The 25,019-nt window shown below is 27.1% G+C and overlaps 1 protein-coding gene and 1 non-coding gene across 3 annotated transcripts; one reads left to right on the forward strand and one right to left on the reverse strand.

The window, feature by feature from the left end:
- Positions 1-5,628: 5,628 nt before the first annotated feature.
- LOC126858006 (fatty acyl-CoA reductase wat-like) lies at positions 5,629-24,048 on the forward strand. Of its 2 annotated transcripts, XM_050608004.1 has the most exons (10): positions 5,629-5,915; positions 6,050-6,121; positions 18,132-18,465; positions 18,983-19,231; positions 19,515-19,660; positions 19,750-19,859; positions 20,085-20,280; positions 20,478-20,729; positions 21,158-21,415; positions 21,751-24,048. In XM_050608004.1, the coding sequence occupies exons 3-10, from the start codon at positions 18,151-18,153 to the stop codon at positions 21,851-21,853; spliced, it is 1,629 nt and encodes a 542-aa protein (XP_050463961.1). In that variant the 5' UTR covers positions 5,629-5,915; positions 6,050-6,121; positions 18,132-18,150; the 3' UTR covers positions 21,854-24,048. The 2 variants fall into 2 exon arrangements, with proteins under 2 accessions (XP_050463961.1, XP_050463960.1); XM_050608003.1 differs by lacking the exon at positions 6,050-6,121 and having other exon boundaries at positions 5,631-5,915.
- Positions 23,538-23,611, reverse strand: Trnai-aau (transfer RNA isoleucine (anticodon AAU)). Its single transcript has one exon. It is a non-coding gene; the product is annotated as a tRNA-Ile (tRNA).
- Positions 24,049-25,019: the final 971 nt, after the last annotated feature.

Genomic DNA, 25,019 nt, shown 5'->3' on the forward strand with positions numbered 1-25,019 from the left:
AAATATAGAAAGTGAGAACGGACTTTAGAGACATCTTGTATTATCGAAATGGCTTTCACCAGAAAAGTCACTTAAAACTTTATCGCTTAGAAGTTAGATTAAAATAGAAATAATAATACATAATTGTAATAATATTCAACGATACCAATGATCATGAAAAAAAAAATGAAAGATAAAAAAGAAAAAAACAATTATCAGTTAAGAATGATAATATTTTTTTGGATAATAATTGTTTAGAAATGCACAGTTTATATCAATAACACAGGTTTGCATAATTTTACATTTTTTCTGCGATTTGGAAAAGAAGGATAATTTTCTATGTGTGGTCCAAATCTGCAAGACAAAATCTATCACGTCAGATTTTTGAGAAAAATGAGGTTGAGAAACTCCTAAAAAACGCGTTTTTTATCATCTTTGCAAATTCGTAGCACGAACCTGATGTGCAAGAAATTTTGAAAAAAGCTGAAATGAAAGCTTGAACATTGTACTTTAATATAGAAATATCAAATCTTTTAAACCTACTCATCTGCAAATTTTTAAAAATGATAAAAAATGTATTCTTTGAGGTTTCAACCCCATTTTTCTTGAAAACCTATCGTGGCCATTTAATCTTGCTGATTTGGATTAAGCACACAAAAGATTATAAGGGGCTACTCTTCTTTTCCAGAGCGCAAAATCATGCAAACCTGTTTAATTAATACATCTTCAAATAGAAATTTCTTGAGCAGTGTGTGTTATATTTTTTTTGTTATGCATATTATGTAAGGTTGCACAATGTTATAGAAAAAGAAAGAAAGAAAAATGATATGTATAAGAAAGTTTTGTGACTGAATAAGGGGCCAAAAAACTTTTGTACATACCATTTTTCTGTGCAGCTTTAAGTAATGCAAATATCAGCTATAAAAATTAATAAAGACTGCTGCTCAAAAACTTATAATTTTCTTAACAAAATTTTCAATATATTGTGCTCAAATCTTATCATATAAAAAAAAACAAAATCAAAAAAGAAATCAATAAATTGATATCGTTTTTATTTGAAGTATCTGAATATTCAGTATTTATATAATAATGTTTAAAATCTTAGTAAAGTGCTATTAAATAAAAAAAAGACATCAAACAACAAACGATATTATAATTTCAACTCTATTATATATGTATGTATAAAAAATTATTGACAAGAAGATGTTAATATCGTGACAATCTGCGATCTATGTTCTATAATTTGTGGAATTGATTTAAAATAGAAAAAAATGTAGTAAAATGTATGAATTTAAAATATAAAACTTATATCATATACTCTTAAAATAAAAACTTTTGTTTTTCGAAATAGACCGTGATATATTGCGAACATAGAGAATAAAAAATACATAAAGAAATTATATAAAGATTCCTCCGTCATATTTGTGCCTTGCTTTAATAAGTGTAATTATATAATATTAAATAATAATTATATAAAAACGAAAAAATTTGGTGAATAGATCTCAATTTTATAATCAGATCCCTCTTTAAAAAATATGTTACTTGTATTATTACCTCTTCTCCGCGAGTCATGTTGTTTGCGGCTGTCACTAAAATTCGACGAGTTCGATTTTGTAGACTGCTGTCATATTTGAGAAAACGAAGCTTTCGAAGAAAAATTTTTAATCATTTTGATTTATTTTGAGGCGTAGAATTACCTCTTTTTTTAATTACATTATGAATTCTGGCTCATCCTATGTTTACTAATAATCCTAATGGAAAAACTGATGTGATGCTGACCTATTTTATTGCAACATATATTTTTTATTGTGTTTATTAAACATTTATTTCTTTTAACAAAAAAAATCATTATTTGTTTCATGTCTGTAAAATTTGAGCAAATATACATATGCACTTGATACTCATATTTTAGTCTACTAGATTATTGCGCGCGCGATTCGCGCGTGTTATCTATGTTACTTTTTACTTAAGTTATTAACATTACTGCATATAATTTTTATACAATTGTAAAATTTAAAACATTAACATAAGCAAATGTCAATATTATGTCATCGCAAAGATTGCATATTTTGACAGTTCATAACTTGACAATTCAATGTTTTGTAGTAGTTAAATAATAAAATTATGTAAATAAATTCAAAGTTTTTTTAGATAAGTTTTAAAAACCGCTATTACAATTTTTATATTTATAAATGAATTAAAATACCTTGTGTTATATTCTAATTTCAATAAAAGAACCGCAGAAATAAAGAAAACATTCGTAAAAAATAAGAAGCATTTAGCTTTTTAATAACATTTAGACAATATTTGGAAAATATTCATTTTAAGAATCTAAAAACAACTAAATACTAAAGATTCCCTTTTTAAAAGACGAATATTATTGACATATTGTTGCCTTTTTTCCATGATGCTGATTGGTTTTTGTCGCTGTGTGTATATATAAAGTGAATATTGTCCAAATATTGTCTAGACATTATCGAGAAGTTAAATGCTTCTTATTTTTCATGAATGTTTTCTTTATGTCTGTAAGCTATTACTGAAAATCAAATATAACACAAAATATTCTAATTCATAAATATTAAAAATTATACCAGTAGTTTTAAAGCTTATTTGAAAGAACTTTGAATCTATTTATATAAATTATTTCTTAAATATTATAAGTATTCGTACAGCTTGTCAAGCTGTACGAATTCTCAAAATTTGTGATCTCCACAATGATAGTTACTCATGAAGTAAGCACAGCAAGAGAATCAATCAACATTATGGAAAAGAGAGAACAATATTTAATAAGTCAATAATTACAGAAGAATAAGATATACATGACAACTGACCAAGTCTCGATCATGTGAATCATGCTCAGCCGTCGTGATAGCTAAGATTTATACATATAATAATTTTATTAAATCGTTCGCATTAATCTTTGCATATATATGATAAGATGCATGATGTATGATGTTTTCAAATAATTATTTAAAAGCAGCTATGCAAAAAAGTGCAATTAATTATTTGAACATAGAATATGATTGTGCAATAAACAGCACGAATAAAAAAACATTTAAAATAAAAAGATACAAAATAAATTAATTGTGAATTAATTACTAGTATTGAGAAAAACAAAATTAGTATAAATATAAGTGGTCTTTTTTAAAATCTTGATTTTCCAATTTAACACGTTTAATTCCATCTTGATTTAGTTCGCAGTTATTTGTATCAAATTCTTTAGAATTATGATACTAAGATTATTTAGAATTATTATGATACTAAGATGAAAAATATGTGCGTAAATTGTATTGTGTATTTAAGATGTATTTAAGATATAGTATAGGATTTAAGATATAGTAAGGTAAGTAATTATTTCTGTCATTGTGTACATGACATATTTCTCTTATCGTCTTATCGTATCAATAAATAATGTAATACATTGCAATTTAAATGTAACTGCAAACTAGATCAAGATGGAATAAATTAAAAAACAATTTTGTATTTTTTCAGAAATACTAATACTGATAATACTATACTGATTTGTAATTAATTCCTTATACAAATGTTTTTTTAATTTTTATATCAAATGTTTCTTATTCATGCTTAGTTCAAAATTATGCTCTGTCTGCAAGCAATTATCTGTAATTAGATATGCTTTTTATAGCTGTTTTTAAATAATTACTTGAAAACATATTTTACATATATTAATATTACAGCATATATTTGATGACTTCATTTCTAAATTTGAAGAACATACCCATTAACTATACTAATTATATTAACTTTTTATTTTTATATTCTATTTAAATGGAGACGTGATAAAAACGTTTATATCTAATGTAGCAATGTAATGTAGAATCGTATTATATACTACTTTGCTGTTATCATTGTTAAGTACAATGACATTTGTAAGTATTGTTATTAATTATTTTAGCATATATTGCATATATAAGGCGCTAACAAAGAGTATTGCTATTGTATATAATATTTCTAACATTAAGTTACATAATTTTTGTATATTTATATAAATATAATTACATATAAATTATTTTTTCAAATTATATTATATAATAGAAGGAAATTAATGGCACGAGCAACCAATCAATATTACGGAAAAGAGGCAATAATGCAAGTAACACATGTCTTTTTTTAGAGAGGGATACTTTATATTAACTATTAATATATAACAATATAATTATTAATTGTCTTTATGTTATGTAAGACTAAAATATAATATCATACGAGCAATTTTATTATAGCTTATTTTTATTATAACTTAAGAATATACTAATATATATATTCTACTCGTCTATTCCCTTTTTATTCGTCAGTTCTCTACCTATCTTTCTCTTCACACTTCTTATTTTAATTAATTATTGCAAGAAATTTAAGATAAATAAATTAAAAATGCCAGTTATTCTTTGTATGTATATATATATACAAGTGTTTAAAAATATTAAAAACTAATTTCAAAAAGAATTGCTGCATCTGTATATGACGCTTATAACTGTAAATTTCTTTCAAAATTATTATATATATAATATATGTATATATATATATTTTTTTTGCTTCTATATTTTTTGCTCTGTTATATTGTACCTTCTCAAATCTTGAGAAAAGAGGCCCAGATAATTGGGACCGCAGTTAGGTCACCTGCGACTGACAGTTGTTGAGTGTGCGGAGATGCTTTTACCTGTTCACTGTGAACGGGATTCCAATCCCTCTCCACAGTAATGTCTTATCCGGGTAACCGCTATTAACCAGTCAAAATTTTCATTAAATCAGTTTGCGGTACAGTAGTACGACTATTTCTTCTTCGTGTTCGCATTTCATTTACATTAGTATTCAGCGTGAATTGTTTTCATCAAGTCTATCCTTCGAAAGACCGGAATTTGAGTCCGAGTCTATTTCCAGAAGCAGAAAAGCATTATTTAAAAAAGTAACCAAATTATAATCATTATAAAGATCATTTGTAATAATATGTAATATGTATACGTGAGTAGAATTTTATCGCCGCATTGCAAAATAAAATGTTTTTTAAAGCTAAACTGGTTTTTAGCCATCTTGCAACACAATTTTATACATTAGTTTTACATGAAGATTTTATTGAATTTATAATACTTTGCTTATAGTGCACAACAAAGTGATTTAACTTTGTATTAAACAAAAAGTAATTTTTGTCTCTAAATAAATAATAAACAATAAATTTTATATGTAATATTCTATCAAGCTTATAAAAAAATACTTAGATATCATTTATTCTTGGATGCTTATATTTTTAATATAATGTAAATCTTCTCCTATTTTATCATTCTGATCTTGATCTTTATTTACTTTATTATATATATTCTTTGTTATAAAAAGTGTGAAAAACATTAGAATAAATGGTGACATCTTTCTCGATCGCACGCTACTATTCCAAGATTAATGATCTGCCGAAGAAATCTCGTTCTAATGCGCATATCCATTTTTCACGTTTTCCAAAACATCATTTATATTTACGAAATATCTATAGAATATATTTTCTGTGGAATATATGTTTAACCACCATCCTTTAGTTATTTGCGTGGACGGTGGCACAAGCGGTGGTAGAAGCGGAGGAAGAAGACAAGTATAAAAGGAGGGATATTCAATCAGGAAGGGGTACGAAGAAGTAGGTGTGGGAAAAGTGGGATCATTGCGGGGCTCAACCGTAGTGACAAAATGCGGATTGTTTTACTCGCCAAAAGTCGACGAGGCAGAAAAGAGGATCGATAGATCCACGCGCGCGAGGAGAAAGTTATTACATACATACCTGCCCGGGTACTATTCTACCTGACTTGCCTGTCTTTCCTCGAATACTTAAATCAGCGCGATCATCCGTCTCGGTTGCCTGCCTACCTGCTTGTCTGTACCAGGTACCGTTGCCGCTGTGATCTGGGGATTCCCTTTGTTAATCATCTCTTGACATTAAGGTTAGTAGAAGATTAACATCATCAATTGATTCGCAAAACACGTCCGCACATAGCATGTGCGGTGAATTTGCGATGCGCATTTTTTTCTATAGCTAACTTATCACTCGTTACTCTATCATATTGTCTCGGCCTAGTTGTTCTCCAGTCGACTTATACTACTCGCGAGTACAGGACACAGAGAAACATTTCTGCCGATAGAAGCATAAGTGAGTTTTCATTGAAATAAAAATCATTATCTTTGAATAGATATTTCGTGATTAAATCTTATTTTTTTATTTAAATTCGATAAATTATGAAATTTAAAAATTAAATATTGCAAAAATAGAGATATCGCGTATATAAATTTAATTTCTGATATACATTACACTTTATTTATTGAAATTTGTTATGTTTTGAAATTTAATAATTAAATCTAGACGAAATATCTATTAGAAATAAATATAATATATAAAATATGTAATATTTCATCTTTTTACATAAATCGTATCTCTTTATTTAAATATTATATGTCAATTTATGTTTCGGATATTTAATTACCTTTTTTATTTAAATTTGATATATTCTAAACATTAATCAAAAATTGAGTAAAAAAAATTAAATTTTTTTCTTATTTTTTATTTTTTCTTTTTATATTATTTTAATCAATATTTTTCCACTATGTATAACAAAGATACTATAATATTATAATGTAGCTATGCATAATTTAAGAGATGGCATTGTTGCTTCTTGTTCCTGCATTTCTTTTAAGATTAGTGATTGCTGATGTTGATTAATTTTAATCTTATTATTAATTTAAACAAAATTAATAAAAGATAGACAGTTAAAATATAATATATATTATATGTTGATATTGATAGTCGATTTATGTCATTTTTTATTAGATTAACCGATACATTTCTGGTTTTTCAATTTTTAACAACAATATAAACTGTATAACTATAATTCAGAGATGATGATAATTATATTACAAGATATTAAGATAACGATATTTATTTTGGCACAAGTGCAGTCAAAATATTTAACATTTTAATGAGTTTCTTGATTTGCACGACTTTAATTGCAAATTAAACACGCAACAATAATCGCATCATATGAATATCATTATTACGATATCAATGCTTGATCATACGGAGTCACGCATAGCGATAGGGAATTTGTTTCGTTTTTTAAAATTTTATCACGTAAGTTTGATCACGTATTTCAGAATCTTTGTACTTTTCTGAAGAAATTTGTAACTGTTATTTTTTATTTGACAAACGATTAATGTCATTTTTCGCATAAAGAAAACGACTCGCGATTTCATGCGCTCGAGCGCTGTAACAGTAGTTTAACGCGAAAATTGTGGGATACAGAAATGACAATAAACTAATGTCAAGTACGTATTAAAAACAGTAATTGTGGAAAGTAACATGATATGATTTATCCGCGATATAGATTAATCAAACATTTAATAATTTTTAATTTAATCTCATAGTCGATTCATATTCTCATTTTTGCCACTATTTATAAATTTGCAATTTCAACAAATTTACTCTTTATTTTACATATTTTATTTTCTATTTTGTTATTTGTCAAATGATGAATTTCAGAGATATAATATTTAATAATATATCAAAGCATTAAATTATATATATGGCTTTTCTATATATGCTTTTTCTCTTAAATAATATAATTTTATTATGTTATTATTTGTATTAGAATTTAACCATATGTGGATTGAGTCATTCCGTAACTTTCTACCGTAATTTTTATCTCAATATTAAACTGGACTTCTTGGCTTGGTTTTAGCAGTAACTAATGACATATGTTAAATGTAAGATACTCTATATACATAAGAAGGTATTCGTTACAAACGATTGCTTAATATTGCAACGTTGTGCTAATTGCGCATACCTCTTGCATTCTTTATAAAGTTAAGTCAATTAAATTCATTAATAAAATTAAAGATTAACGATTATGTATTAATATTAACAATATAACATTGTAATAATAATATAATGTACAAAGTGTCATTAATTTAAGCGGCATTGCTTTATTATATTGAAAAAATATTAAACAATGATTTTAATAAGAAACATATTTAAAGATAAAATAATTGTCAAGCTATTTAATATTAAAAATTAATAACTCGTGAAAAACAGTAGCTTTCCGTTATACATAAAAATCTTTATGCAATGAATATTAACATTAAATTCATAAACTAAAGGGGTATACATCTTGTACAAAATTTACGGAAAGATCAAGTATTGTACCACTAATATAGTGAAAAACAGAAAAAAAAAGATAATATATATAATCGAATACAATTATCAAGAAACGTAAGATGTGGTCGTACACTTATTTACTATTACTCTTAATTAACTTCAATCAAAAAATAGTTTCAAAAATTTTAGTTTTTAAATTTTAGTTTTTAAATTTAAGTGTTTTACTAAAATATAATTCTGAATTTAGTTTTTACAAAAAATCAGTTTTCTCTTTAAGAGAGTAATCGTCTCATATATTTTCGATACTTTATGCGATAAAGAAAATTTAATAAACCGATGAAAACAGTCCTATTTTAGAAGATATATTCGACATGTTATGATGATTTTTTTTTCTTCTTTCTTTCTATTCAACGAGAAATCTACCGGCTTCCATGATTGTACATAAGGAGATATCCAAGACAGCTGGATTGCTTCTAGTGGTTACAGATATTCATTGCTGTTATACTAATTGTGTATATTATACATTTCATATTTTACTTTTTATATTTTTAAAGTGATCATGTATTATTAAAGTAATTATGTAATGATAATTATTGATAACGAACCTTGAGCCGTATTTAAACCGGTAATTAAAATCAATTATAACAATTAAACTACAACTTAGATACAAATTAATATACTTATTTTTTTATACGTATCGTATTCTTGAAAATAAATTATTTCTTGTTAAATCATCTTATTATGCGTTACAGTAAATGTAAATTAAAAATTTATATTTTAAATAAAAAAATTATATCCTATTTTACTTTTTTATTGATAATGTCTATTGACACCAAATTAAAATAATAAAATCATCAAATAAATTGATAATCTCTATGTTTCTGTGCCATTCATTAAAACAATTCATTAATATAAAGTACCAAAATGTACTCTAAATCACTGAAATAATTTAAACTATAATTGCAAGGTGCTGAAGAAATTATTAAATCAGATTATTTAGGAAAAATGATGTTAGAAGTTTGTTTGCACTTCAATTTTTGTATTTATACTTTGTTTTTTTTATAGTTTTATTTATATTTATATTTTGTTTATTATAGATCTAATTTTTTGCAGTTTTTAAAAAAAGAATTAAAAATATATCTCTACGATTCAAATTGAATGCAAAAACATGCTTGATTCATCCAGGTTTTTAAATTAAATGTTAATTGTTTATGTATGAAAGCTAAAACATTTTTACGTAAGACCTACAACTAGTATCAAAACACAAAGTCTTTTTTCAAGATATATAATTTTCCTCTTAAAATTTTAATTGATTTATTCCCTTAAAAATATTAAATCTCATTAATAATTAATAATTTTAAATTACGTTAGCCTGTATCTATATAATCCTTTATAGCTGAGCTTGATTTAAAAGTAAACCTACGATATTTAAGGAGATAGCACGCAATAATATTTTACTCGGTTGTACTTTCACGTACTTTTTACCACGTACCACGGTTTGATATTTTACAAACTTTATTAAACTGAATCATTTGTGCTACTCGGCTCTTCGAGAAATCACATGTAACATGTTTAAAAATATGGCAGTAGTGCAAGGAGAAAAATGGAACGCACCGTTAGGACCTCGTTAGGGCACTGACCAACATATACAGCATCCAAGTTCGGTACCGTTATGTCGTCGGTGCAATTTATAATAAAATGTGATTTTTAAAAATTTTCAATTTTTTTTAATCATTTAATTTTTTTTTGCTTATACTATTGTAACATAATACACACAAAAATTTATTTTTTAAGATATAATGAAAAATATATATAGAAAACCAGTTTATATCATTAAGATTTAACGAGCGTAACATTTTAATGTAAATAAATGCGTAGAATAACGTAAAGTAACATCTGTTTCTTGCAAGGTTACGGAAATTTATGTAGTACTGAATGCGGAAATGTTTGAACGATTTATCTATTGAGATGATCGTATGACGAAACATTGTCATTAATCATTTAACGAATTAACAAGCCTTATTTTTAGCCGAGGGCATTCAATATCCAATTAGGATTACATATTAACATTGTTACTATTAGTTACGACTATTTCAAGCTCATCAAAAGGCGATTCTGTGAGTGATACATGTTCAAGATAAAAGACAATTATAAATAATAATCGAAGCTTTTGTTGCGCAAATCAAAACATTATGCTTGAAGGCGAGAACAATGTTAGTTGATCATAGCAAAGTTACGATTACCTGCATGCATAATTGATTGAAGTATTCATCTTTATTAATGTTACGACTAATGTCTCAAGAAGAAGAAAGATTGCTTTAATCAGCATATTAAATGATGAATCTTTACAGCATAAAAGAAATAATTATTCTTTGCAGTTTCAATGAATTGTGTACTTTTTTTATATATATCATTTAAGTAATAATATATTATAATAAAATTAAAATAAAACAATAAAAACTCTTACGAATATATTATATAAAGGTGAGGAAAGGCATTTAAGAGCCAGCACGGTAATTTGTGCGCAAATTTTATTATAATTAAATTATATTAACATAAAAATAGCGGTAAACTTAATAATAAAAAACGTACGTTAATACGATATAACGTTAATAAAAAATAGCTCGGTTTTTGTTTTTTATTTAATTTATAATTGCGCTAAAGATGATTAAAAAAAAAACGAAATATGCTTATTATTATTATTAAGTTACTTTATATTAATATAATTTGATTACAATAAAATTTACGCACAAATTACCGCGCTGTCTCTTAATTGCCTTTCTTCATCTAGTATATAATATTATATTTTATAATACTTATTTTAATAAATATGCACCATACACACATAAACATATATATTAATTTAATTCTTTCTTTTTTAAACAGAAAGTATAGGGCGGATAATATTGTTTTATTTTTATATAATTCCATTTTTTCAAAATTGAAATTTTTATATATAGTTTCTAAAAAAAAAATTTATATATACTTTCTAAAAAAAATTTTATATATGGTTTTAAAAAAAAGATATATATTTAAAGATAATTAAAAATAATTTTTTGTTATATTTTAGAAAAATTTATATATAGAATTTTATATATAAAATATTAAATAATTGTATATATATATATATATATATATATATATATATATATATACGCGTGCAAAAAGAGTATCAAACTTTATTTTAGCTGTCTTGTACCCCATCGTTCTCGACTAACGGCTCATTTTTCTTCAGAGCCTTGAAAGTATCATCCAGGACTGCCGACGATAGCTCGTGTATGTGGTTGTCTTCATCCCGAAAGCAACCTTCACGCGTCCCGTGAGGACGTGACCGCGAGATAAAGATTTGTGGCTCTTTAACGAGCGATTAAAACAATATGTTTATAAAAGTAACGCATGTATCAACATCGTGCAACGTTGTATGCCTCTTATAGTCTTATACAGTTACGTGAGCGTAATAACGCGCTGCGTGTTGTGCAAGTGGAATCTTTCTCAGACGTTTGCGTAATGTTTGAGCCTTGCCGTTACCACTAGCACCATGTCGAGTCTTCCGCGTTGGCTCGTAATGAGCTCGACGCCTAAGTTATATTAGAATAGTCACTCCCCGACGCGGAAGTATGCCTACTCGAAGCTGTCCTTCTCCTTCTTCCCTCGTTTGTATTCAAAAGCCAATTAAATTTTTCGGAAGGAAAGCACAAACGTGGGCGCCTAAGTGGGAACGAATAAAAGAAAATTTTTTTTCCTCTTTTTTTTTCTTCTTGGACACTCTCACGCGCCCAAATATTACGCAAATATACTGGGTGATATCCTCTCAAGCGCGCGACCTCCTTCTGTACTTGGAAAGTAAACTGCTGATTGTCAAGACTGATTGACGAGAGAATCGAAACCATCGCCATCAATGGTACTGCGACGAATCTCGGACACGCGCGTTGGATACGGTCGTGTTGAAATGTTAATATTTACGACAATAAATATATGCGTATTCCTTCCTTCCTTTTTCGCAAACAAATTTGTGTTAAATATCACAGATCTAGTAGATTATTTCAATTTTACTACTCTCTTTCATACATATGTATTTTTGCATATTTATTTTGTACTTCCTGTATCTTGTCTCTTTCATTTTAAATATTTATTATATGGAAAAAGTTGATATTATTTAAGATAATTTATGTAATAGAAAAAAAGAGAGTAGTAAAACGATTAGAAGAGTATTACATATTTAGTACATATTTATGATTAGTACATATTTATGAAAATTTCAATTAAGTTTGTAAGTGTGCATGTTATATTTGATTATTAACACATATCGTCTACAAATTTTTTTAAATTTTAATCATTTTTAAATAAATCAGCAAATCAGAAAGTTTCCGAGTTATAAATATAGTCTTAAAATATAGTCTTAAAATTCAGAAGGACATTAAGATTATTTTTAATTAAATAATTCTTGAGGTTGTCTCTGTTAATTAAATTCGCCGGAAGTGATAAAAATTAGTAATTTGTATATAATTATAACATATACAATTAAGCATTTTAGAATTAGAAATTCTTACAAATTCTAATTGTGCAAATTGTGTGATTGTGGGTGTTCTCATTTACAAACTAATTAAACGAAAATAATTAAAAAGATAATTTGTTCGTTCTTTAAGTTTCTAAAATATTAAAAACTTAAACATTTGAAATCTATTTTACAAGAAACTAAAAAACAAGAAACAATTTTTTAATATTTTTAAAATATTCAATCTAAAAAACAAATTATAATATTTGCTTATCAATATAAGAATATATTACTGCATACCAGTTCCAAATAAAAAGTTTTAACAATTTTATTTAAATAATTTCTAGACATCAGTAGTATCCAGCATTCATAGTTTTCATACATATTTAACTATGATAGTGTATATCACAAATGAATTTTTTGAGTCTTTTTAAAATATATTGCGCAATATGTTATTTTTTCTTCGCACATAAAGATAATTGTCGTTAGCAAGTAAATAGAATTTTATTTTATTTTATATTTACTATATTGCATTAAGTACAGAGATTTACGTAGAACTGTTAATTTTAACTTGTGTAAATTTTTAAAAATAAAATAAAAAAATTATAAATATGTTAAAGAATTATTATAATGGCTTTTCAGAGATATGGTGAATACATACATATAAAATTCGCTTAGCTGAATTTAGTCAAGTGGAAAAAAACAAAGTTTTTTAAAGTAATTAACACCAACTAGTTTTTTGCGAAAAAGTGTGCATCGGAATCGTGATTTGCATTAATACTTTATACGACATTAACATATCGGATTACCATAAATCAAATTTTTTTGTTCAAATTCAAATTAATAAAAATTAAAATGATAAAATCATATATAATAACATCAATTTTTTAAGAACTCTTTTTAATATGTACACTTTTAAATATCTGTATAAAATGACTCAGATTTTTTATTAAAATAAAATGTTATTAAAATTAAAAGAACAAAATTTTGAAATTGATCAAATTTCAAAAATATTTTTTATACAATTTTCGACGGATTAAAGCCAATATATTATTCTTAATTTTATATATTATTTTTAATTTGATATTTAATGTCTACAATTTTGAATAACGGCGACAACGCTAAAATATTATATCAAAAGTCATTTCATATATTGCCGATATTATTCAACGTAAACATATATACATGAGAAAAGATTGAATTTTCTCTCATCCCGGATCCCCCAAGTCCAATAGCTGTAACCGGTCGGAGAAAGTAAAGAACCGTATCCGGCGAAATTATCCGCGCCCGAGCTCTTTCAATTCCAGATGTGATATAATCAGTTGTGCGTTTAGATCTGACAAGGCATATGGATGCTGCAGCAGAATTCTGATACCTCTTGTAGAAAATTCTACGTATATTACATAAATTTGAAGACGAATAAAAATGTACGAGATATTATTTATTACATGTGTAAAAATAATTTATAAAAAATATATATAATTTATCTAACAGGATAAAAATAAACTTTTAAAATTTTTAGTCTGACATACATATCAGTTTTCGCGATTCTAACGCGTAGTTTTTTGCGAAAAACCAGTCGTTAATTAAATACACCATGTTTATTCACTTGACTAAATAGTGCGATAGTGACCATGATGTTATTGATGCTATTCAAATATTATATAATATAATAAATTTCATATTCAATGTATGTTTGTATTCAACATATCTGAAAAGTCATTATAATAAATTTTTAACATATCCTTCACACACACACACACACACACACTCTCTCTCTCTCTTTCTCTCTCTCTATAAGATGATCTTTGTACAAAGAAAAAATAACATACAATACGCCTGAATACGCGATACACATTAAAAAAGACTCAAAAACTATTGCTTGACTATTATATATATATATATATATATATATATATATATATATATATATATGCTCACATATTTCAACGTATTTATATTTTTCATTTATACAAGATATTTAGTATAAAAAAAAGAAAAAGGTTTTTAATTTCTAGCATCTCTCCTAGTTCACTCCTTTTAAACGCTCCTGCGTGTTTTTCCGTCTGTTTGAGCTTTCTTTTTCGTTTCATCATTACATCTATGCGACTTGACTGTTGTTAAAGACGGTTACCTGTTCAGAATTTTATTCCATAGGAAGGATCGTTCGAAGTTCACGATCGACTTTCACCAGACCGCGCTTCTGGTATGCGTAACGATTCGCATTACGGATTGCCTACTTTTGATTCGTTTATTATAATTATTAAATGTTGCATCAATTAACATCTCTTTTATTACTTATACCTAAGGATAATAGAAAAAAAGTAACGGTATCATTACGTAACAGTATAGCAGGTACTATAACTTATATAATTCAGATTTCGATAAATTGTGGAGATAGTTTTTATGTTAATTATCATAAAACGAAAGTGAAACATGCTTAAGTAAAAGCAAAAAGTAAAAGCAGAAATAGTCGTTTTGAAACATATACATGAAGCAACGACATTTGAATAATTTTCTACTTTTACCATAAAGTATTTGTTTGCCAATGTGTTTCGAGTTAATTATCATTAATTAATTACATATTTAGTGTATTAGATATTTATATAATTTGTGTATTTTTTTTAAACTTTTTTTGTATTTCCTTTGATTTCTCACACTTTATATAATCACAAATTATCAAAAATTAAAATCTTTTAACAATTTATATGATAAAAATATTTAATAATTATACACAATTAACAATTATATTAAACGTACAGCGAGTAAATGACAAACTTCGCACAAAAAGTTTAATGTGCTGATATGAAATATTTAGTCTTACTCCAAACATTGCACAATCCGTAACTGCTATGTCATGATTATGGTTCTCTTACAAAATAAAATGGTCTGTGACTTAGAACGAGCATAAAAGATTTGCAAATTACTTTTCTCTTCGTTGTTCTTCTGAAGTTAAGCATGATCATGGTATAATTTTTCTCATTTTTAAGCAAAGCTATATGATAATGATTTCTCTCACACATGCACATTTAACTCATTATCTATCATTAAATCATTATACTGCGCATGTTGATATACATGTTTTTTACATTTCTTGTTTATAGACATTTATATAACATTAACAGTTTTATAGACATTTATATAATATTAACACTTATAAAATTAATTTCAAGAAAAAAATTCAGTTGTTTTCTCGTAAAAAAAAAAATCTAAAAAATCCAGAAAAAATGCCTAATGATATTTCAAATAGTGATTCGTAGAAAAATTTATCCTCTTTTAACAAGGATACAAGACAATCTGAAAGACGAAATAAATACTAAATTCTTTTTCCTATCTTTTGTGAATTAAAGTTTTTTATTCTAATAAAATTTTTTTAAGGCGAAAGATATTCTACTGATCGCCACAAAAAGAACATCTCGCTTCGGTTATGCATTATTCACGCAAGGAATGAATGTGGATGGTATCACGAAAATAAGAAACTGAAAGCTATTGAAAAGAGAGAGAGAGGAAGAAAGAGAATTGACTGGACGAGAGATTAATGGTACGAGTACAATGATTTTTCTCTCCTACTCTAAAAGTAGAAATCTATCTTCGTGCGCGGAACTTTTTGTTTACTAAAACGCAACAAAGAACGACGCCCTTTTGCGTTCCACGTACATATCGTGCATTAATTTTTTAGGTGTAACAAGCATCCATTTCTCGTACATCCATCAGTTCGTTTATCGAATACTAATTACGAATAAGCTTACGTATTATAGTTGCATTAACAACTGTTGTAATTAACTTAACCGACTTTATGCGCGCTTGCGTGGGTATTGAAAAGAGCTCTTAAAAAAGCTACTCAGCAAATATCGCTCCGACGAGGAGACAGAATATGTACATATGGCGTAAATGTATTGTCGTTTGACGAGAATATGAGGCATGAATCTTGTTCAAACGTTACGTCCTTGGTAGGATTCGCTTTAAAGAATGATGTCCTTCATGGAGAGGATATATTTGCTTTTTTTCTTTCGGTGTAATATTTAAAAAACGCCATATTCTACTAACGAAACGTTCTCCGCACAAAGAAGTATGTTGGTATTTTTAATTCTCTGTGGTATTGACACCTATGCAATATTTGTTTTTCTTTAACCAACGAAGTATGCATTCGAAGAATGACATATCGATAGCTTGTTGCATAAGAGTTATACAGCGAAACAATAAGATTTCCATTTATTAACGCCTTTCGAAAAATTAAGTTCGTAGTAAAGCATGTTAATCAAGAATTTTGAAATGACAGACAGATTTCTGATAAATAAATATTTCTGTATGCCAATATTATCAGAAGAGTTCCAAAGATATATTCGAAATTCATTAAAAAAATTCGGCGTATTCTAAAATATATGTATATATATTTTTTTACTCAAAATATTCACTTTTTGCGGACAATAAATGGAACATAAGATATCTAAACATTGTAATAAATTCTTCAATAAATAGAAAAAAAAATATCTTTTGCGTATATATACGTATGTGTAATAATATTCCATCGAGATGACACTAATTTTTTTAAATGATTTTGTTATGCGGACGATGCGTAGTATACATATGGATCGCGTATATAAGGCAAGATAAAATGAACAGATGTTTGTTTTAAAAATAGGACGGGAATATAATACTACATTTAATGGGTTAATAATTACGAAATATAATAATTACATTTAATAAGTTTAATGAATTTAATGAGTTTTATGGGTTCAATGTAATAAATTAAATATAGGATGGGTATAATATAATAATTGGCAAAAAATATGTATTGCAAACTTTGTGATGCTAGACCGAATATCTGCGATATCAAAATAACTGTCTGACAATGAGTGTCATAAATTAAAACAATATGCAAAATAGGACACATATATATATCTGTGAATAATGCTCAAAGGATATTTTTATCTCTTTTTTTTTATTTATTAAAAAGTTATCTCAGAAATTTAAAAAAAAACTAAAAGAAAGTATAAATATAAAAAAAAAATATATATTATATATATATATATATATATATATTTATTTTTTTTTTAAATTGATTAGAAATATACATCTTTTACGCATACTCTCGGAACATGCAATCTTGCATCACGAATAAATCATATCTATTTTTAACATATGTAATATCTCACGATCAAGGCAAATCTCATTTTCAAGAAAAAAATTTAATGAGGTAAAAAAAAAAATATCCTTCAAGCATATATGACAAAACGATAATATTGCGATATTGATTTTTGCCCAACACGTATCTATCCATTACATGAACGATGGTAGGATTTGCGAATTTTCTTTTGTTCACGTACAAGTGATAATAAGCGAAGCAAAACTCGACGCGACGCCAATAAGCTAATCAATCGGGTAAAAAGCGAAAGGCTTGCAAAAAAAGGCAATCATCTTTTAAATTCGACACGACGCGGCTCGTAACGCGCCAGGTTGCGAATACGAATTAGATACAATCAGTGCGGTGAAGAAACGCGGCTTTCGTCGTTGCAGGTGCAAGCCCGGACCAGCGATGGTGGAGGTGCTTTTGGATCGTATCGATGGTCAGGAGGTTGCCATTGTCGACTCAAACTGCATACCAGGATCACCGACAAAATGCTCACCGAGAACGGAGAACTCCTCGGCGATCAACGAGAAACTATCGCCGATTCAGGAGTTCTACTACGGTCAAAGCATCTTTCTTACTGGTGGTACTGGTTTCATGGGCAAGCTACTGATCGAGAAGCTTCTCAGAACGTGTTCTGGAGTAGCTTCAATTTACTTGCTGGTACGTCCAAAGAAGGGCAAAGACGTACATCAACGCACCGAAGAGATTTTTGATGACCCGGTAAGTCTTTGAAATTGCAGGAAGATCCTGCCTTGAACTTTATTTAATCATTGAGCTTCGTTTTCTCTAAATTTTTAATGAAAAGATTGATATTACGATTTTTATATTTTAATATTGAAGTAAATAATAATAACTAGATGCAACAAATTACACGAAACTTTAGTATCTTTATACTGTTATACTGTTTGACACATACGTCTATAATACGTGCATATAATTGTCTACAATACGTGCATCACACGTCAGCAATTAGCACTCAACATTGACGTCAACGTTCCATTAGTTTCTTTCAGAGATTATTTTTTTTAAACAAAATTACAATTTTTTTATATTAATTTTATTTATCTAATTATATTTTGCTTTTTATAAAATTTTTATATCCCCATGTAAAAAAATTAAAAAATTTTAACACTTAGTTTTATATAGTACTATCTTGAGAACATTAATATTAACAAGACAATGAACATTGTTCTCAATTTAACTAATCAATAATTAATTATTATTTCAACTTCCATAGCTATTTACAAAACTTAGAGATGAACAACCAAAGTTCCGACATCAAATCGTCGCTATAGCGGGAGATTGCAGTCAACCGAACCTGGGAATGTCCTCCCAAGATCGGGCCACCATCATTCGGGAGGTTTCAATCGTTTTTCACGTCGCAGCTACGCTCAGATTCGATGAGAAATTAAAACTAGCGGTACCCGTTAATGTCAGAAGTACGAGAGATGTTCTGAATCTTTGCAAGGAGATCTCGAATCTGAAGGTATTTCAGTGTACACAAATAAAAAAAAAAAAAAATAAATAAAACGCTAAAATCGCGCGACAATTATCTATGCATAAAACATGTGGCTCGTTTGTTATTTGCTCAACCGGATAAATTTTCTGTGAAAAATTATGATGTCTCTGCACGCTTGATTCATACAAATTTAAATAACATAGTCAAAGATTATCATTAGTCGGGTTTCTTGACATACTAAACGTACAATTACTCATGTTCGTGTGTTTAACTTAGCGGCGCCATTTATTATTTTATGCAATTTCCTCAGTCTTTTGTGCACGTGTCGACTGCGTACGCAAACTGTCCACAAAAAGTGATCGAGGAGAAGTTTTACGACTCGCCAATGGACTCTGACAAACTAATTGCGCTTATGGAATGTGTGGAAGACAAGTTGGCTGAAGACATCACTCCGCAGTACGTGGACTCTTCTCTATTTAAATTCTTAGCACTCATAAAAAAGAGAGAACATGCGAAAAGAAAAACTGATTTCTCACTATTTACAGATTATTAGGAAAATGGCCAAACACCTATACCTATACGAAGGCAGTTGGTGAGAATGTGATTAGGAAACAAGCTGGTGACTTGCCAGTCGGCATCTTTCGTCCAGCCATTGGTTAGCATAAATCACCATTTATTCATAATGACACATTCAAAACTATCAGAATATTTTGATAAACAGTAAAAATCAAAATTTGATAAAAATTTTTTAAAAATCTCGAAATCTTATAAGAAACATGAATTTCATTATTATATTATTTAAATAATAAAAATAATTAAAAGATATATTATTAATTATAATTAATTTCAGAAATAATATTCGAGATCTTTTTATTTCTAGTAATATCAACGTACAAAGAACCGTTACGGGGTTGGATCGACAACCTGTACGGACCGACAGGAGTTGCTGCTGGTGCTGGAACTGGATTGCTGCGATCAATCCATTGCAATGGCTCGGTTCACGCAAATGTGGTACCTGCCGATTTAACTGTTAACGCTTTAATCGCGTGCGCGTGGGATATAGCAAACATACGAAGGTACTATCTTTTTTCTCTCTTCTTTTCTTCTGCCATTCACCAATCTATTTAATTGCTGTTGATACTAGATTTTTCTTTCATATGTGTAATTGTTTAATGTAATGTAAATTCCAGTATATGCAAAGCCAGATCCATAAAAATTTTATAAGGTATTTGTAAATATGATATCATCATATAACGTTGCACCATCGTTTCAGATCGAATAACAAATCGCATTCTGACATTCCGATTTATAATTACGTGTCTAAGGATAATCCGATAACTTATGATGAACTGAAAATACTGTCATCGAAATATGGTCTCGAAACTCCTTCGACCAAGGCAATCTGGTATTACAGCTTCAGAAACAATAAACACAGGATAGTTCATCTATTCTTTGTATACTTTTGTCATTTGCTCCCGGCTTTGTTGGTCGACACTGTGACTGTCTGTACTGGAAGACAACCGAGGTAATATAATCGGAGACTTATATAAAAAAAAAATAAATAAAAAAATGCAAATTCTATTTAATATTATAAAAGAGTTAAATTTAATATTAATATTAAGAAAAAATTTAATATTAAAAAAGTTAATATTTTTAAAAATGCATTGAGATATTAACATATGATTTTTAAAAACAAAATACTATTTTTTAATAAATATTAATAATACTAAATTTAAAAAATTAATAATAATATATATATATATATATATATATATATATATATATATACATGTTTAAACTATATATACTATATATATATTTCAATAATTTAAAATAATTTAAGGCAATTTAGAGTGATTATATAGAAAAATAAATTGTTTTTCTTGTTACACTTTTATATTATTAATTTTATATTTATGCAATTCACTGCTTAATACACATTGTATGTTGCAGGTTACTTAAAGTTTATAAAAAGATACATAAATTTATGGATGTATTAAACTATTTTTCCACGCAAGAATGGAAATTTACTAATGATCGATTACACGCACTGTTGATAAAACTCACGCCCAAAGATCGCGAAAATTTCTTCTGCGATATACGTGATCTCGATTGGAATGTTTACTTCGAAACGTATATTAGTGGAATAAGGATATATCTCATTAAGGATCCCTTGGATACCTTACCACAGGCACGCCTCAAATGGCAAAAGTACGAAATTTATATATTCTTAGCGTTACTTTCTGGCATTTCAAAAACAATAAAAAAAATTTAATTCTTGTTAGTTTTAATGTTTTGGACACGAAATTATATGCATGTATGTTTATCTCTCTGAATATATATATGTAATATTTGATTAAATTTTTTTTTTCTTTATTATTTTATTATATCTTAAATATTTAGATTTTTCAACATTTTGAATTTATAAAAATTTAATCGCAAATTATATTCTAAATAGAAAATATTATTATATAAAAGGTATCTTATATTTAACTTTACCATCTAGTTATGAAAACATCAAATTGATTAAATAATTCATATTGCAGATTATATTGGAGCCATCAAGTGCTGAAACTCATACTGACCTATGTTGCTCTCAAGTTATCCTGGATGGTCATATCTATTCTTTTCAACTTTTTCAAAATGTGACAAATAAAAGTAAATAAGGGGAATTCTGAAATTTAGGATGTATGGCCTAAAAATGCAAAAATGAATGATAGAAAGTGGCATCTTGTTTTTAATTAAAAAAGAAGCGTCACAAAGAAGTGTCACAAAGAAGTGTCACAAAGAAGCGTCACAAAGAAGCGTCACAAAGAAGCGTCACAAATAAGCGTGCATTTCAGAAAAACTCGAGAAGAAAAAATTAAAAAATTAACGGAAAATTATAGCATTGTAATTTTCTATGTACAGAACATTTACGTAATATAAATATAATGTACCAGATGTGATAGAAGCAGAAAAAAATTTGAATATCAACAGTTTGATCATATTATTCTAGCTTTGGAGATCTCCGCAAATAAATTGTAAGTATAGAACTATATGTTATTCTATTTTTCCAAAATAGATTTGTAGATGTTATATCAAAAAGAAGAGTTTAACAACTCTGTGCCTTATAACGCTTTATTGTACTATATTATAAGCAAATTTAGTGGGATTGATAAGATATTCGTTATATATCGTAGCGGCGATTGTGTTTGACTCTGATTTAAAGAAAGAACAATATTATTAAAAAAAATATAAATATATATATATATATATATATATATATATATATATATATATATCAATATCAAAATAATTAACAAACTTAATTTTAATTTATATATTTTAATAAAAGTATCTAAAATAATCGAGAGCATAAATAGGTAATATAAATTGTTGTCCTGTTTAATTTAAATTTTATTTTAATGTTTTAAACATTTTAACGTTTTAAAATTAGTTTAAGATTGTCACAAAATGTTTTGCTATTCTATTAAAATTGAATTTATTATTAACTTGATTATTATTAACTTGATATTGATCGTAATAATTAGAAATAAAAAATAATTTTTACTTTTGATAAAAAAATTATTAGAATAATTTAAATCAAAGACAAAACTGACTCAGAAAATAAACGAGTTCTTAATTTGCGCAATCTGATTAAGCGTACAATCACGCTCACCTGTCATTTTTCATACTTATTTCATGAATCAACATTTAACGCATGCCTGATATTTAGATAAAGAAAAAAATATTTAACGAATACAAGTTTTTGTCCGTTAAAAAACGCACTTATAATTTATATTTAATATAATCGTTTTTATACTTGAGTTGGATGTTAAGTATACATACAAAATACGAGCGAACCAAAGGGCTCTCTTAAACATTAAGAGAAAGCGTATTTTGTTCACACAATTATACGGGATAGATATGATGTATATTACATGTACGATAACACGATAACATATGCCATATATATACGTAGTTGTTTATTAGACAATGTACGAGTATATGGTAATGCATAATAAAAATATCAAAATATAATAATTATTTAAATAACATACGCTCTCTCGCAAATGTATCGGAGAGAATTAAAATTTAAAAAATGACGTGACTATTTTGGTTCTTTTATTTATATTACATTTGATTCAATTTTATCAATAAAACAATGATTATAAAGTTCAATCCATAATTATATAATTGATATTGAAGTGACAGCACAAGTATCTCCAACATTTCTATCATCTTCTACATTATTAAAATAAAAAAAATATTGATACATCTTGCATTAATACGTCTATTTATTTTCAAAATTAAACAATTATATCATTTTAAAAGATAGCAAAAGATAATGTGGCCCATGAGGGGATCGAACCCGCGACCTTCGCGTTATTAGCACGACGCTCTAACCAACTGAGCTAATGGGCCGCACATCAAACTACCTCACAATATTTTTTTTCACTAGTTCATGATCTTTTAAAAAATTATAAATGTATAAGAATAGAATATATAAAATATATATATTTCGCGGGTTATATTTGATTTATCATTGCTATTTATTTATGTTTAATAAATAATCTAAAAAGAAAGTTACAAAATAAATACAGTAATCGTTCTTTGTTTTTCTTATTTTTTCTAAACATATTGTACAAATTTGAATTATAAACAAAATTTGAATGTATAAACGATAGATATATGAAAGGATTAAAATAATATGTATGACAAATATGCGAGCGTCGAAAGTATGACATATATCTAGCATGTAATATATAGTCGTTATTGTTGCAAATATTTTATCTTTTACATTTTGTTACAATAACTCTTTGTATAATAAAAATTATTGTATATATATATATAAACATATATCCGTATTGTGATTTTTTTCATTTCTATTCTCACCTAATATTTCTAAAAAATGATATTATCAGTGAATCGACAAAATATAATTTAACTTAAATAACCGTTTATCACTAATCAATTTTGTTCTTTTAAAAGATTAATTATTAAAATTATTGACTTGCCAAGATTAACTAAGAAATGTTTGCACGGCGGATTGTCGATAACTTATGATATCATGATGATATACATAAGTCGGCACCTATACGTATATGAAAAGCGAATTAAATATATATATATATATATATATATATATATATATATATAATAATTTAATTATTTTATTATTATAATTTTATTATTTTTATTTTATTAATTTCTTATTTTATTATTTTATTATTTTAATTCTATTATTTTTATTATTTTATTATTTTTATTTTATTATTTTTATTTTATTATTTTAATTTTATTTCATTTTTCTTCTTAATATCCTAATAATCCTTATAGCCCTAATAATATTACTTGCTAACTTAACCAACAGAAGTCCGAGATTTGGAGAACAAATCTCTAATTGCGCATTTTAATCGCATAATCGCGCATCTTAACCATGTGTCCTACTCGCGTGCCCTATTCGCGTGACTCACTCGCGTGCCCTACTCGCGTGCCTTACTCCCTAATCATATTTTATATATACACATTTTAGCCAATATTGGCCGCCTATTTTGCCTATATCTATTCTTCGGGCCAGTTGGATTTACCTTTCATTGCTCCTGGCCACTTTCTGGATCGATCTCTAATCAGAGATCAAAAAAGAAAATACACATCCCTTTTATTGCCGGCTATTTATTGTCGCCGGCGAATAAACGCAAGATTTTTCTTGCGCTGATAAGGAGAAAAAATTCCTTCTTTTTTCGGGTAATTATTATCGCCGGCAGATGAGCGTGAACATTTCACGCTCGTTGACGATCGTGCAATTTTACGATCGTTAGACGTTTATAAC

Source organism: Cataglyphis hispanica, chromosome 23 (assembly GCF_021464435.1).
Source record: "Cataglyphis hispanica isolate Lineage 1 chromosome 23, ULB_Chis1_1.0, whole genome shotgun sequence".
Lineage (NCBI taxonomy): Eukaryota > Metazoa > Arthropoda > Insecta > Hymenoptera > Formicidae > Cataglyphis > Cataglyphis hispanica.